We start from the raw sequence: 16,908 nt of genomic DNA, 5'->3' as shown, positions 1-16,908 counted from the left end.
TATCCAAACCCGATTTCCCTAAAAATGTCAAAACAATCAGGATGGACAGATTAAGCATAATTTCGAGCGCTTTATTCCTAACAGCGGATGTATTTGCTGTTGCAAGTCTGGCTATGCCAAGATGGATCGTTTCTGACATAGGAGGTATGTTAATTGATCACGAAAATAAGAGTTTTTATCAATGCTCTATGTAGACAAACTCGTTAAGTTGTTCATTATGAGGAAAAAAGTTGGTTCACCGCAGGGTCTCGTAATATTTTTGCGAGTACAAAATTTTTTTTTTTTAAACTTTTGTTCTCAGTAGTCTTTCTGACAGCACAGGCACTTCAAATAAAACTCTTCTTTGATAATGATATCTGCTTATCACGGTGCATCAATTTACCCAAAAGAACCCCAAAAGACCGAAAAGGAAACCAAGAAGACCCAAAAAGAACTCAAAGGGAACTAAATAAACATTAAAATGATAACTAGTGTGATTTAATAGGATAATATATATTTTTAATGCAACATTGATATTTTCCTTTATGCCTAAATAATCTATTTCATAATTATTATTTATACAATTGTGGTATATCACATTAAGCCAATCAAAATCAGTTATACACAGCTTATCAATAAATGAATAATCCATCCATGCCATATTTTAATTATGCATTTTAGACAACTGTAAACTTCGATTATGCAAAACCCATATCAAACATGGAGTTTCAGACGAATAGGTGTGTCCTTCATTTTGGTGATGAAATCTTTGACCAGTAAAAAAAAAAGAAAAAGTCATTCAACAATCCTACATTATGAGCATTTACTAAATACTACTATGTAAATTACTACAGTATTTCGACCAAAGATAGGGATAGGGAAGAGGGGATACAATTGGAATTTATCATTCAGCTTAGCATCAAGACCTTTGAACATTTGTAATTTATCCAGCTTTCTAGCAATAGTGTCAGTGTGAAATTTTTACTCTAAAAGATAGTTTTTCTTCAAACAAATGAATGTTTCATCAAATTGAGAAATATTTGTTAATCAAACTTTGAAATAATACTGATAATTGCAAATCAAAGTCGATAATTGAAAAAAATTGGTATGTTTTTAAACGTGGCAACTCCACAGTAGGCATATTTAGCAACCGTTATCATTTCATGAATTTTATTGAATTCGGATCTTTTCCTGACTGTGATGCATTTTACACTTACCAAGAAATGAAAATTCTGGGGTTGAAAGTGGGTTTTTTTTCTTCAGTCAACTATAGATAGTAACATATATGTGACCATCTATGATCTTGTTAAAATTTCTGTCATTTTTTTTTTAGGTCGAACATACATTGGATTGCTACAGTCATGTCTAGAGATTTACAGTGGTCAGCAAAGTGAAATGTGCTTCACTCCAGTTCCACAGAGAACAGAATGGCTTTTGACATTTGTTTGTATTATTTTGGGCATTCTTAGTGTCACCTCCACAATAGGTCTGTTGATCCTTTCCCATTGGAGGTATCGAGTCATGAAACATGCCAGGTGGCTCGGATTTGTGGCAAGCAAGTATCATTTACTTTGTGAACATTGAAAATTTTTCTGTTTGTTAGCTCACCTGAGCTGAAAGCTCAAGTGAGCTTTTCTGATCACACTTTGTATGTCTGTCTGTCCGTCTGTAAATTTTTCACATTTTCCACTTCTTCTCCAGAACCTCTGGGCCAATTTCAACCAAACTTGCCACAAAGTATCCTTGGATAAAAGGGATTCAAGTTTATTCAAATGAAGGGCCACACCATCTTTCAAGGGGAGATAATGAAGAATTAGTGAAAATTTGGTAGTACATGTATCTTAAAAAAAAATTCTTCTCAAGAACCACTGGGCCAAAAATATTGAAAGAAACTGGGGGGATAAGCCGAGCAATATGCCTACATAACGATCGATAAAAAATCAATAAATTCATTTTACAAAAATTTCACTTTTTGTTGAATTAATGTAATGCTTATTACCATTTGCATACAAATTTGACAAAACCTGAATACTGTAACAGCGAAAATGATTCTGATTAACACAAAAAAATGGCATCATGCTCAATTTTCACAAAAACTGACATAAATTGGATGATATTACTACATTTTTTAAATAGAGTGGGTCATCGTACCATTTTTTTGAGAACGATTAATGAAAGGCAATGGAAAGATGTTGCTTTTTACACTTGCAAATATTTGGTACGAAGACCCACTCTACATAAAAAATTAAGTTAACTTACTTAAATTTTCACCGTGGTCTTAAAAAATTCTAAGTCCAAATACGCTTGCTAAATATAGACAACTGTATGCTATTTAAATGGGTATGTATGTGTGACTCCGTGGTACAGTGGTTAGCGAGGAGCTCTTTAAAGGGACGTTTATTGAGGAAAGTGTTCGATTTTTTGATTTTGTTTTTGTTTTGTTTTTTTTTTTTTTTGTTTTCTTTGGTTTTAATTTTGTTTTACTTTATAAAAAATGTCTATAGGAATAACATATTTTTCACTGGAAATAAAATATATACATGTAGTAATGAACTTATTTACAGTAAATTATTTAAAATGCCGGATAAAAATTATAATAGATATTTGAATACTTTTATTCCCGTTTTTATTTATTTTAAATAAAAGCGCTTCTAGATCACCATTATCATTACATAAGATGTTAACATTTTTATAATATCTCCACAATAAGTGTAAACACTCAATATGCAGATTAATTAATAGAAGTCCTTACCCATGTTAGACATTTGTGACAGTAAATGAAAGTCAACTGTTTAGCTTGTTTAGAATATAAATATCATTTTGAAAACTACGGTAAACATTAAAATGCTTAAGTAAACTCGAACAATTGAGAGATTTTTTCCAATAAATGTTCTTGCATAGCCGAAAAATGGGCATGGGCACATGGCTGGTCTTATCCCCCCAGATTCTTTATGTGAAATCTTCTTTACATGTGTAGATTCAAATTTGTTCAAATCACGACCCCAGGGGATAGAGTTTTACACAGGAATATATAGGGAAAAATCTTCAAAAATCTTCTAAAGAACGGCAAGGCCTTGATTTGTCATACTAATATGGAAACCTCCTCAGATATTGTAGATTCAAGTTTGTTCAAATCATGACACCTGGGGGTAGGGTGGGGGATCAAAGTTAACATAGGAGTATATATAGAATAAATCTGCTAATGAAGAACAGCAGGACCATATTGAGTCAGGTGAGCATTGTGGCCCATGGGCCTCTTTGGAATACAATCTGATTAAAATTAGATCCTTTGAGCCGCTCACATAGATCGCTTCACAAGGATCTGAAGAAACCCCATTCAATTGTCATATATTTTTTTTATTTTTAAGTAATCCTGTTTTGCCTGGCTGCAGTCATTTTCCCTATTGGTTTCAACATGGAGCAGATAGGAGGGGAACCATACCAGCTTCCAAACAATTACCAAGTGGGCATTTCATATATCTTCTTTGTCCTAGCTCTGTGGATAACAGTTGTTTCAGAACTGTTTGCAAGCAAAGTCTGTTTGCCACATTTTTAATGCTTTTTTGACAGAATTTGATAAGAACAAAATGTGCCAATACAATGGCATTGAAAATTATCAGAATTTTAGGAGATTAAATCTGGTAATTTCTAGATATCAATGATATTTAATGACTGGCTAGTAACATCTTTATTATTAGTAATAATCCGTTGTACATAATTGTTATGTCTCATTTGTTATACCTACTGTTGTCCTTTGAAAATTGTACAATTGAAGCATGCTGTTAGAGTGTATTGTTGATAATTGATTATAAATGTCTAGGTTAATGCTTATAAAGTACATTGCTCTATAAATATATGTTTGTTTATATTTGAAGACAGTATATTGTAAATTTAATAAAGAAACATTTTTTTAAGATGTTCAAGAAGCAATTTGCAGGAAACTTCATTGACTGACTTAACATTAATGTGTTTACCTTTGTTGTTTTACATTTGTTGATTTTTATTATTGTACACAATGCTGTACTTATTCTGTATAGAAATGTGTTATATATTAAATACATTGTATATATCCTACTCATTGAATTTTCAACCTAGATTCATTTATAGTGCCATTCATTGAGGTCAGGGTGTAAAGATTAAGATACCTGTATCCTTAGAAGGCATGTGACAGCAAATGCATGCATATTTCACCCAAATATTGTTGTTTATTACATCCTGAATCATCTATCTGTTGCGGTCAGACCGGTTCAATTACCGGTGGCTATATAGCTCATCAGATAGAGCACCTGACTGTAGATTCAGGGGGCATGGGTTCGAATCCTAGTCTGGTCCATCGCATTTTTCCCCTTTCTGGTTACATTTGGTGCCATGCCGTTCTATGGAAGTGACAGGCGAAAGACCTACCAGGGAAGCGCTTGGGTAGGTGTCTTGGGGGGCGAAGACCTTTAAGAAGAGAGAAATGTGGTGGTCATACGGGTTAGATCACCGGTGGCCAGATAGCTCAGCACCTAACTGGAGATTCGGGGGTCTGGTTTGAGTCACAGTCTGCTCTGTCACATTTTCCTCCTTTCCAAATACATATCTAAGAGACAAGGCAAGTTTCCATTTCGGTTAGTAGTAAGACCTCTTGTGATGGTACATATTGTCATTCTTTACATATTGTTGTCAGTGACAATATGTACCTACCCTCACTGCACATACTGTCTTCAATCGGTACATATGGTCGCCAGCTTAAGTTTCACATGTACATATTGTAGCTGGCGACATTATGTGCCTACCCTCACTGCACTTATTGTTGCCCCACAGATATTGCTGCTTGAATTTCTTTTGGTAGTTTTGTGAAAGTAATTGGTATGTTAATCACATTGATGTCTCTCATATGCTTTTTCATGCAGCACCATTGTGATGGTACATATTGTCATCCTCTTTATATCGTCTCCGGCGACAATATATATTGTACCTACCCTAACTGCCCATATTGTTGTCCATCAGTAAATGTTGCGTAACAATACCTGACAATCCTTTCATAATCTATAAATGTGACTTATCATTGCTTTGCTGTTCTTCTTCAGATTTTTCCAATATATTCCTATGGAAAACTTTGATCGCCTATTGTGACTGTTGCTGTTGTTGAGAATAAGATTTTCTGTCTATATTCCTATGTAAAACTTTGATCATCCATTGTGGCCCCACCCTACCTCTAGGAGTCATGATTTGAACAAAGTTGAATCTACACTATGAAATTAAACTTTCACACGAGTATCAACTCTTCTGGCCCTGTTACTCAAGATTTTTTCTTATATATTCCTTTGTAAAACTTGGATCACCTATTGAAGCTCCACCCTTCCCCGGAGTCATGATTTTGACAAAATTGAACCTTAACTTTATAAGACAGCTTTCACTTTAGTTTAACTTTTCTGGCACAGTGGTTCTTGAGAAGATTTTTAAAAGATGTCACTAAATTTCCATTATCTCCCTTGAAAGAGGGCATGACCCTTCAAACTTGAATTCCCTTTATCCAAGGATGCTTTGTGGCAAGTTTGGTTGAAATTGGCCCAGCAGTTCTTGAGAAAAAGTGGAAAATGAGAAAAAGTTTACTGATGAGCGACAATGTGCCGATGGATGATGACAATATGTGCATTGAGGGTAGGTACATATTGTTGCCAATGTATATGTTCTGGTGATAGGGTAAGGGTCTATTTATCATATAGTAAACAATGCTTTAAATAATTCTTTGAAAATCTCTACCACTGAGTATTCAGAAAATAAGAGATGGTTATGATGAGCAAGAGTACCTCTTCCAAATTTGTAAAATTCATGGACCCTTGGTCAGGTTTCAGGTGCCAAGGCAGGGATATATTGATCATTTAATGAAAATGCATTATTTTATGAAAATCTTCTCTGTTCTTGAGTATTTAGCTGACAATCTATGTGTAAAGTTATGATGAGCAAGAGTGCTCCTTCCATAATTGTGAAATTCATGGCCCCTGGGTCAGGTTTTAGGGCAGGGCTTCATTATGATCATGTATGGAAATTTTTACTTTGTTATGAGAGAAGTTATTTCCCTTTGTGTATTCTCTAATGATATATTCAATCAATGTAATTATATAAGAAGTAAATTGATGAAAAAAATATGCACACATTTTGAAGGTATAGTACAAAAAGTACTTTTAAAGTTTCTAACAGTCAGGTGGACTTGCAACTGGAAGTTGTGTGAGCTAGCTCACAAAATAATACCCCATCAATTTTTTTTAAGTGCCCATTTGCAATTTCTTTTAAATGTGACCTTGAATTTGCAAGAATGACCTTGATCAAAAGAAAATGACACATCCTCTTGTCACAAGTAATCTTTGAGTGAAATAGACATCCAGTGTTTCTCTGTTAGAAAATTAGAGACCTGACATGAATTTTACACTTTTTCTGCCCATATAAACCTTGAACTTGCCACAATGACCTGGGTAAAGGTTATGAAAAAAAATACATGAATAAAAATGACACAAAAATAATTCGGATTTCACAAGTTTGGTAATAGTGATTGAGTATTGTCAGCACTGGTACATATAGGCAAGAAAATAGATCTACTTTCTGGGTAGTTACTGTTTACCAGATTAACTATTCTGCTGAACCTTGGTTGTCCTATTTCTCTTCTTTTCAGCCAATCTCTTCATCCATCAGATTAATTTGATTTTTTATTTAATAATTATTAAATTGCAATTCCATGTATCCTTTACAAGGTTGTATTATACTCAGATGACTGTTAAGGTACTAGGGCCTCTTGTTTCTTCTTAAAATAAGGCATGACCATTCACTTCTTCAAACATGAATTCTCTTCACTACTTTGTGCCAAGTTTGGTTAAAATTGGCTAAGTTGTTCTAAATCAGAGGTTCTGGTAAAGAATTCAGTATTATGATAAGTCAACAGGCAGACATACATGTACAACCTTTGATCAGAAGAGCTCATTTGAGCTTTTGGCTTAGCAGGTGAAACCCAAAATTAAAAAAAAAAACAGAATTAAAAAAAAAATATTTGAACAAATTTAACTATAAATAGACATGTTACAAATCATATCTGATCAATTCATTGTTGGATTCTGAAGACAGAATCATTTCCATACATGTGGATTATCACAAACAAATAAAAATGTCAGCTGCTAAAACATTTCATGAATAATCAGTGTCCAATGTTAAAAACTCAGATCACAGAAAACTTTACTGGCTGGCCCTCAATTCTCCCATCCTGTTCAGGGCACTTCCTGCTACAAACCACTCAATCTGTCCTTCATTCATAGAGTGATTCAATTCAATCATCTCTGAGGAGCCATCGGCATGAGTAATTTTGCACTGAACCGGCTACAATATAATGAGAAAGACTGCATGTACATTGTATTATGGACAGGTGTACCAGTAGTTAATTCTCACCTCCATGATGTTTTGCCTACCAAACATCAGTTGTATGAATAATAAGGTACAAGAACATGTACATTTGAATATTTTACAATAATAAATTTGTTGCAGCCTAATGATTAAAGTCATTCATCACTCACCTTTCCTGGTTTCAAGTCTTTCAATCCCAACAGTGAGATACGATCTGTAGGCTGGATCTTGTCATAGTCGGCTGGATTGGCAAATGTAAGGGGTAGCATGCCTTGTTTCTTTAGATTTGTTTCTGCAACAAATAAAATGTAGGTTAGAAATCAAGGAAATATCCATACATCATTACAACTGATATATATTAGGCAATTATCAGTTTAGATAAATTTTCTTTTAATTACTTCAGCAAAACATTGGTTGGATTTGCAAAGTTATGCCCCTTTTCTATTGTAATTCCCATAGCTCATTAAAATCATGCTTCCCGCTCATTAGATTTTTTACTGCAGATATTTTGAACGTTAAATTTAATTTATGACAAAATAATTTATGTAACAATTAGTTTGACGTTGGGTCAACATTTCACTAAATTGACTGGACTATGTGTAATTCTCTTGATTCATTTTATAATAATATACCATGGATTCTGGCAAAACTTTTGACAATAATGGCCCTTCCTCCTAAATGCCTGGGTTCCAGAGCAGCATGCTCCCTGCTGCTTCCCTCTCCATAGTTCTCATCACCCACCACACACCATGGAACATTGTTAGCCTAAGTAATGTTAATATACATGTACATATATGGAGTAGAAAATGTGTGATTATAGAGCAAAACAAAGCAAAAACAAAGTGAAGAAAAAAAACCCCTACTTTGTAATGTCTGGCAACTTCTGGTACTGTTCCATACTGACCAGTTAACTGATTCTTTACATTATTAGCTTCACCATTCTCAATATTTGTAGCTCTAGATAAAAAACAAATGTAAATGCATATGTTCACTTTCCAAATGAAAATAATACATCACTTATGATTTTAAACACCAACTTGAGAATTAAAAAAAAATATTTTTTTAAAGTCTTTCAAAGACACTCTTGTTGTGTTTAGATGTCCATGTCTTCATCCTTTTCAATTTCTAAACTCTGACATCATCAGACTTACCCAATCAGGAGATTGTTTGAAATGTTGTCAAGATGGCCTCTGAACTTCAGCCAGTAACCAGCCATACTGATATGATCTGTTGTGCATTTTCCTTTAACCTGCAAAGACAGTTTAAAATTGTAAGATAAGTTTCATTACACTCCACAAATATAAATCAATGGTTAAGCAATTATTTCTCATCTAAACATTCATTTTTAATCTACTTTTTCCCTCTTCATGTCATATTTGTTTAATTTACAAATTATTCACCTTTATAAGTACTGGCATGTTTTCTATGTCTTTCCCGTCCCATTTAGAGAAGGGAGTAAGAAGCTGAAGCCTTGTGCTCTTAGGGTCCACGTTGACATTCACACTGGAGCTATCAGAAGGAGGGGCTTGGTACGTGTCCTGACCAGGATCAAATCCTTTGGCAGGCAACTCATCACCATAAGGAGTTTCAAGTTTAAATTTTGAACCTGTATAATATTTATAGCGACTTCAAAAAGATTTTTTTTTTTCATACCAGTAATTTTTTTTTTCACAATTTACTGGTTTATAGAAATTACATCACTGTTAAAAAAAAAATCTCAATGAATATAAGCTATTGAGAAGGAATTATGCTGTACTCTATTTTACATGTATCTGAAAATTTTACTTAGAAGTCACTCAGTAGTCACCCATCTATTTATAAAATCATAAATCGGTAGTATCCCTTCAAGCACTAAAAAAATTTGAATACAGTTTGTGAAATATAATACAAATATTAAAAGAAAAAAAAAATCTTCTTAAAACATAAGAATAGAAAATTTCTTACCATCAGCTGCTGTGAGGCTGTCTGTTTCTGGGTTAAAGTTAAGAGTTCCTGCAATAGACAGAGCAGTCACTAATTCAGGGGAGGTAACAAATGCATGAGTAGCTGGGTTGGCATCATTGCGACCTGTGAAGTTCCTGTTATATGAGGTAACAATAGTGTTTTTCTCTCCTTTTTTCACATCTTGTCTGTCCCACTGGCCAATGCATGGACCACAAGCATTAGCTAATACAACCCCTCCTATCTGTCTAAGTGTTTCTGCCTACAAAAATATGATTCCATGCAAATAAAAATTGCTGATCTTTGTAATGAAATCTGTACATTAAACATAAATACATCAGAGGTTTCCTTTGTTTACCTGTCCATCTCTTTCAATTGTGGCCCTGATTTGTTCTGAGCCTGGTGTGATTGTATATGAGCTCTTAGATTTGACTCCTTTGTTGAGTGCCTGACGAGCAATGCTGGCAGATCGACTCATGTCTTCATAACTACTGTTGGTGCAGCTTCCAATCAATCCTATTTGGAAAACATGAAAATTCTTTGTGAAACTTCTTATTTTGATTCATAAAAACAAAAACAAATACATTAAAAATATTCTTTATAATTCTGCAAGTTAACATATAATTTCAATGGAATCCAAATAAAAAAATGAAAATTACAGTCAATAACTTGACAAAAGATATACATGTACATGTATGTATAATTTTTTTCATATCAACCTCAGTATAATTTTTCTTACCAACTTTAATATCCAAGGGCCATTCATTTTCCTTAGCAATCTGGCCAAGTTTTGAAATAGGATGAGCCAAGTCAGGGGTGAAAGGTCCATTTACATGTGGCTCTAACTACAATATTGTACATGTATATATTAATTATAGGATGTAGAACAATTGATGAATATTTGGTATTAACATTTTTGAGATGAAAGTACAGTACAGTACAATATATACTGGTATGCAAAATGGTAAAAATAAAAACTTTACCTTGTTCAGGTCAATTTCAATTAGCTGGTCATAAAAGCAATCTTTATCTGGTGACAAAAAGCCTTTGTAGCTATTTGCCAAGTCTGCTAACTCTGTAAAATCAAATTCGAAATTTTAATTTTTTTTCTGATTTGTACAACATTGCAGCAAGTTCAGTCTCTTGACACTGTTGGTATGTAATTTGTCCAGCTTTGCATTTCCAAATAAGCAACATACAGAGAGATAATACATGAGATAAAGATTTATTCTAAATCTTTCATAGGGAAGCCAAAAAAAGTTATGAGCTGTTTTCAGAATGTTTAAACTTCAAAAATTAACAAAGATCTTAACAAGTTCTTCAACATCCCATTCTGGATCCATTATTGAAATTTAATCAAAAGTATACTAGTTAAAACACAAAATATCATCCCAATATATAAAACGTAACATAATTATCAAAAATATTTGGAAGTCTACATTAGAACAATTTTACTCTTCCAGTGCTCTGCTAGTAATAAATCTGGTATCTTGGTCTTCGAAATTCTATTCACTTTGTACATCTAAACAACTAGATCACAGTGTCATATGTACTTGTTTATCTATCTAGATTCAGGTTATTTCACAAAAAATATCATTCTTGTTCATTAGCATCAAAAGCCAGCTATGTATATGTTTAATGCCTATTTCTCTGAATTACCTCTCCTATTGGTGGCCCTCAAGTAGTCCTCCATTCTACCATTGTATGGGAAGCAGGAAGTAGTGGCTCCTATTTCAGCTCCCATATTACAAATTGTTCCCATTCCTAAGTTAAAAATCAAAAAAAAGGTATTCTTATAATAAAATTTCCCATCTGTGTGAATCAGGAATGGGAATAACAATTTTGTAAAAAGGCTTTTTCATTGTCATTCAAACTTGAAATTTCCAAAATAGGTTTTAACATATTCAAATTGTTCAGAAAATCTTAAATATACAATAATGTCTCATGTGAACAAGATAATTATGTCGTGAAAATTACATAATATCTCGTGCGAACATGTACGTGTATGTTTCACCTGTGCAAGAGATGGAATCGACCCCAGGGCCATGATATTCCACTATAGCTCCAGTTCCTCCTTTCACCGTCAATATTCCTGCCACCTTCAAGATGACATCCTTTGGAGAGGTCCATCCACTAAGCTTACCTGTCAGTTTTACACCAATGACCTAAAACATATTGGGGAGGACACTTGTGTATTTTGAAAATGCCATTATTTACCCATGATAACAAAGGAATATGGTAGCATGATACAGTCTGGATTGTTTATGGTAGGGAAAAGCCTCAATTACATATTGTACATTTTGAAATGCTGAAAAATGACAAACCTTTGGACATTTTAGTTCCCATGGTAATCCAGCCATGACATCTACGGCATCAGCACCACCCACTCCAATACAGAGACCCCCAAGGCCACCTAAAAATAAAATGTACTGGTATATATTTTCAATACTATTCACCACTCTGACCTATATTTATTAGGGATGTCAAATCGGTCAATATTTGATAATCGGTTACTCGGACGATTTTCCGATCGAGTACACGGGTACTCGGTAAAATTGTAAAATACAAATGTGTTAATTTTATTGAGACCAGTTAAGCCCTGTTTAACCCCAACGATGATTTTTTAACGTTTTTTATGCCTGTACACAAACATCGAGCAAAGCGAAAATGATTTTTTGCATTAAAATTTATTTTTCAAATAAACACAAAAGACAACAATTATTGCATCATTAATTAGAAATGGTTTATAGTTCTTGTTTAGGAAGATGATTTGATCAACGCAAGAGAAAGACAAGCGCAAGATTTTGTTTTTAACTGAGTACCAGGTGATTGGTCACGGTAATTACTTTATAAACAAATACACAGCCACAGACAATAGCGGGTATTAACAGACCTGTGCGTGATGCTAATTACAAGGTAAACAAGGACAAATCATTTTGAAGTTGCACTTTTTGATAAGTTTTTGATAAAAAAAAAGAAAATACTTTGTTTTTTGAAATATGAAAAAAAATATATATATATCCGAGTAACCGAGTAGCGATTTTAGTATTCGATACTCTGATGTTCGATCGAGCACCTGGTTAACCGGGTACTCGTTGACATCCCTAATATTTATACAATTAAAACCCATCTCCTTTACATTCTGTCTCAGCAACCAAAATTTAGTACTTACCTCCATTTGGTGTGTGACTGTCTGTCCCAATGATAAGAGCTCCAGGGAAAGCATAATTTTCCAAAACAATCTACATGTATGATGAAATTTCAATTTCAGCTTCATTAGTTAGCATGGGAAAACATTAGGGTATAAAAATTCAGCCAACACAATTAATTTGTAAAAGTATATCAACTCTTTTTAACCATAAAAAATATACAATCCAGCATACATTTATGGTATAAATACTACTCTAAGTAAAATCAAATGTTCAACACATTGTGAATAGTCCTGGATGTATAAAATGTTTGTCAGAGGCAGTATACATAGTCTGACTATATCTCTGTCAGTCTATACCTGTAGCCTCTATTTTGATTTTTCTCTAGGTTTGTTTGTGATCTCATCTGGACATCTACAATATATGTAGGATATCACACAAACAAACCACACCCATGTATTACTATGTAATATTAATACATGTACCACCAAGCCATGAAATGAAAAGTCTGACCTGGTGGATGATGCCACTGCCTGGTTTCCAGAATCCTACTCCATATTTAGCTCCTGCTGTGGCCAAGAAATCGTAAACTTCTTTGTTAAGGTCCTGTGGATAACAAAAAGACTCGTGTTACTAATGAATCAGCTACTGTACATGTATATTTTGTTATTATTGTAGGTCATTTCTGACCACTGTACTAGTGAATGAAATACAAAACTATTCTATCTTATGATATTTCTGCTGTTTTTCTTTTCACATTTATGACTTTTATTTATGTTTAACAATTCATCCAAAAACACTCGCAAGAATACTTTACAAACAACATTATTTAAGGAAGTTACTTGGACTGCTGCCTAAATTAAATTACATGGCGATATTGCATGCAAAATCATATTGGAAAAAAAAAAGCTCTACCTTGGCCCGTTTCAAATCTTGCTCGCCTCCAACTTGTGCTTGAATCAAGTGATCACAGTGAATGGTAGAAGGCACTGCAACCTTTGGTAGACCACTGGAGATAAACTGCAACATGGCCATCTACAAGTATAAACCATATAATGGATTTCACACCTTGTTGATAGATCACGAGGACAAAGAGCAAGGTTCACTTAGCGCCTTTTATGGCCCTGTAAATTACTGAAAAATTAAAACTGCATAGTTTTAGTTGACAATATGTTAAATATCACTTGGACCATTAATGACTGCATAGCTACTGAAAATGACATCATGTTCTTGCTAGTCAATGCATTATGACGTCATGCATTGTGTCATTATTCCCATATCCTGAAAATTTCTTCAATAAGGGCCAGTAATCAAAGCTGTTTTTCAATATTCCGTATAGAGCATAACCTCTGATCCAAAATGTGCAATTTTAAAGTGGTAGATCTGTTTCTGATGATAATAAAATTTGTTTTATTTTTTTGGATCAAGGGATGTGCTCATATTTTAATTCTTTGCTAAAGGTACTCAAATTCAAATATTCTGCAAAATTCAACATTGTAATTTCAAAAAGCCTGTTTTTAAATACCTGGACTCTCAGAGGAAATTTTTTTATAGGAAATGAAAGCATAAGTCTCTATTTTATGTCGTGGAATGAGACATAGGGTGTTGGTAATAAAGTGGTAAATGTATATCTACAAGGCCATTCTTTGCATTAAGTGAACCTAGCTCTTATATGCAACTTTTAAAACAATGCAATTACACTCTGAAATTATATACCGGTACTTTTTTCTACATGTTAACTACCTGAGCAGTTGCATCTTGCATAGCAACCCTGTCTGGTCGCAGCTTGAGATAGCTCTCTCCCCTTTGAATATCCTTTAAAAGGAAAAAAAATACATTTGTTAACCTACAGTTTTGTGTATTTGGATCTACTATTTGATAAAATATTCACTTCAAAAGAACCATGAAAGCAAATGTACATGAAGATTATTCAATTTTCTATTAATTCTTATACATAAGAAAATTACCTGAGTTTTAGGGTCATCTATGTGTCCATATAAAATTTTTTCTGACAGAGTCAGGGGTCGATTCAATCTACAAATAAAAAGTTCATTATTACTTTTTGGTAAACACCTTTATTTTTTCTCCTATATAATCCATTACAATTAAAAATCAACACTTTGACTGTTAAATTAAAAAAAACGTCAAATTTCTTTCACTCCTGGTCTCTTGACCAGTACCCAGTCAACAATACTTGATCTGTTGACTGGCACCAAGTCAACAGTCTTTGATATGTTAACCATGTTCCATCTGTAGAGTGATTGGCCTATTTTTTTGTTGGCTATGCAAGCTATGTACATTGTAATCCTCAAACTGATTCCTTTATTATTGTCAATGTTAACATTTATTAACTGTTGTTCATATCAAAATATCTATATAGAAATAAACCAGCTGTTTAATTTTTTTCTTGAAATTGGTGATAAATGTATGCATTCAGTATTTAAAATTCAAAGTCCAGAAAGCATGTACATTTATTAAAAACAAACCTGAAAAAAGTTACAGAGTGGTTAAAAATCGTTTTGTTTGTCACTCAAATGAACTGTTGCTCAAAGCTGTTGTCCTTGGGCCCAGTCAGTAACTATATACATGTATATTTTACTACTATCATGTTCACTGGTTAATTGCTTGAGTTTCATCCCTCAAGTAATACTTTAACATTGGACTTAATATGCTGTTGGAGCCAAAATTCTCAGGGGGTATTGTGATACTTACTCTGTCATGTAAATATACATGCCATTTTTCAGTCTATATCTCTCTTGCTAGAGTTTGAAGTACCCTTTCAGATATTTCTGTGACAGTTTAATTTAGTAATTCAGTATCTTGTTCCAGCAAAAATAGCTTATTTTGCTTATGCACATTGACAGAATTATTATATATTAACTGCAATAAAAATACAGTAAAAATTCTGAGTGGTAATTTTTTCAATGAAATTAAAAAAAAAATCATCTCTCACTTACTTTTCTCTGACTACTTTAAGTTTGTGTTCATATTTATCATAGTCTATGTATGAATCCTGGTCAAACTTGCTCATGGCAACCTGAAATAAAAATAAAATTCTCCTCCTGACTGGCACAATTTCATACAATTCAGAGATGTAGTATTTAAGTCATAATGAACATTTCTATATAAACATTAATATTTATGAAAAATTTACATTTCATTAGGCATTACACACTTTTTTGTTGTTGTTGTTCTATGTTTATTTACCTGATCTTTTTTCCCTGGGTGGGAATACCAGGGATACTTTAGCCAGTCAATCAATGTTAGAAAATAATGTAGCAGAAAAATATACTCAAAAGAAATATAAAAAATTCTACCTTTTTGGCAGCAGCTGCATTTGTTCCATGGAAAAGTCTCAACTGGGCATGGTTGCCCATAATACCCTGAAATGGAATAATGTTAGAGAGAAAAAAATTCTTCATAAATAAGCAAGTTATATTGCAGTGGAACATACAGTACTGTAGATTTAAACAGAAAACATATGTTATATGTTTTAACATTTGCCTTCTTGTTTTGATATTAGCCATATTAACACTGTCAAAGAGCACTGACTTCCCCTTCGTAATCTGGATGATTAGGTTCAAAGTAAGATCTCCTCCATTTAGCATAGTATCAAATATACGAATATTCTAATATTTCTGAGAAACATTACTGAAACATTTTTAAACCCATTTCAAACTCGATGCATGACCTTAATTAAAATCACTGCTTAATTTTAAACATATCGATGGACTTGGATTAAATTTGGTTTGGTCTGTTCCAGGAAAAAAGAATCATTAGAATATACAATAAAAGTACCTTTTTCAGCGTGTGCCGTAGAAGACCCATCTTTCTATTTTCCTCTGCAGTTCTCCTGCAGCAGTGAAGGACAAATCAAAGAGTGATTACAAGGGAAGTAACTCAAGATCATAACTGTGGATAAGTCGTACTTCAATGAGTCTGCATGTGTTTATAAATTGTTTTTTATTACTAGTACTAGATTTCTTTTTTTTTTTTTTAATTATTTGAATACAGGTGTGAATCCAGGAATTTTTGCCGGGGGGGGGGGGGGGCTCCCAGTCAAATAAAAAAGAAGAAGAAGAAATTTCCAACCCAGATATTTCTTGACAAGCCCCCCCCCCCAAAAAAAAAAAAAAAAACCTTAACTACTTTGTTATTAGAATTTGAATCTAATTCGTAATTTAATGTGATTTTTTCATCAGGTACATGTAAATGAAGTAGCAAGAGATAAAAGAAATAAAGAAAATTATTTTTAAAAAAATTATTTTAAAAAATATCAAAAAGGGGGGGGGGTGTTACAACATAGAATTTGAATTATTCATCATCATCAGGGACCTATATATTACTCTGATTGGACTTACCTAAAAACTTTAATCTAGTCACCCATTCAAAAAAATGTAAGTCAAATCCAGGATCTGAAGCAAGTTTGAGAGTGTTCATCCCTTGATGCATCATCAATGCAAGT

The 16,908-nt window shown here is 33.3% G+C and overlaps 2 protein-coding genes across 2 annotated transcripts; one reads left to right on the top strand and one right to left on the bottom strand.

Annotated features, from left to right (window-relative positions):
• Positions 1–15: 15 nt before the first annotated feature.
• Positions 16–3,700, top strand: LOC133184179 (modulator of smoothened protein-like). Its single transcript, XM_061319089.1, has 3 exons — positions 16–144; positions 1,313–1,534; positions 3,348–3,700. Exons 1-3 carry the CDS (start codon positions 42–44, stop codon positions 3,533–3,535), a joined length of 513 nt encoding a protein of 170 aa, XP_061175073.1. The 5' UTR covers positions 16–41; the 3' UTR covers positions 3,536–3,700.
• A 3,291-nt stretch (positions 3,701–6,991) lies between these two features.
• On the bottom strand, positions 6,992–16,344 carry LOC133184177 (aconitate hydratase, mitochondrial-like). The gene is made up of 21 exons (XM_061319086.1): positions 16,242–16,344; positions 15,761–15,826; positions 15,401–15,480; positions 14,411–14,477; positions 14,187–14,258; positions 13,359–13,478; positions 12,957–13,049; positions 12,467–12,536; positions 11,619–11,707; positions 11,309–11,459; positions 10,954–11,058; positions 10,278–10,369; positions 10,034–10,139; positions 9,653–9,810; positions 9,298–9,556; positions 8,754–8,959; positions 8,505–8,602; positions 8,217–8,310; positions 7,986–8,118; positions 7,524–7,645; positions 6,992–7,329 (listed from the first exon to the last, which is right to left on the bottom strand). Exons 1-21 carry the CDS (start codon positions 16,269–16,271, stop codon positions 7,189–7,191), a joined length of 2,352 nt encoding a protein of 783 aa, XP_061175070.1. The 5' UTR covers positions 16,272–16,344; the 3' UTR covers positions 6,992–7,188.
• Positions 16,345–16,908: the final 564 nt, after the last annotated feature.

This window comes from Saccostrea echinata, unplaced genomic scaffold, assembly GCF_033153115.1.
Source record: "Saccostrea echinata isolate AGI-Se365-2 ecotype Australia unplaced genomic scaffold, CSIRO_AGI_Sech_v1 ptg000010l, whole genome shotgun sequence".
Classification (NCBI taxonomy): Eukaryota; Metazoa; Mollusca; class Bivalvia; order Ostreida; family Ostreidae; genus Saccostrea; species Saccostrea echinata.
This window is presented reverse-complemented; position numbering and strand designations above follow the sequence as displayed.

Excerpts from the sequence above, each read along its gene's own strand:
- LOC133184177 (XM_061319086.1), bottom strand. The coding sequence starts at position 16,271 with ATGGGTCTTCTACGGCACACGCTGAAAAAG. Across the intron at positions 14,259-14,410 it reads TAGATGACCCTAAAACTCAG|GATATTCAAAGGGGAGAGAG; the intron begins GTAATTTTCTTA and ends TTCCTTTTAAAG. Across the intron at positions 10,140-10,277 it reads TTGAAATTGACCTGAACAAG|TTAGAGCCACATGTAAATGG; the intron begins GTAAAGTTTTTA and ends ACAATATTGTAG.
- LOC133184179 (XM_061319089.1), top strand. The coding sequence starts at position 42 with ATGGACAGATTAAGCATAATTTCGAGCGCTTTATTCCTAACAGCGGAT. Across the intron at positions 145-1,312 it reads GATCGTTTCTGACATAGGAG|GTCGAACATACATTGGATTG; the intron begins GTATGTTAATTG and ends TTTTTTTTTTAG. Across the intron at positions 1,535-3,347 it reads GTGGCTCGGATTTGTGGCAA|TAATCCTGTTTTGCCTGGCT; the intron begins GCAAGTATCATT and ends TTTATTTTTAAG.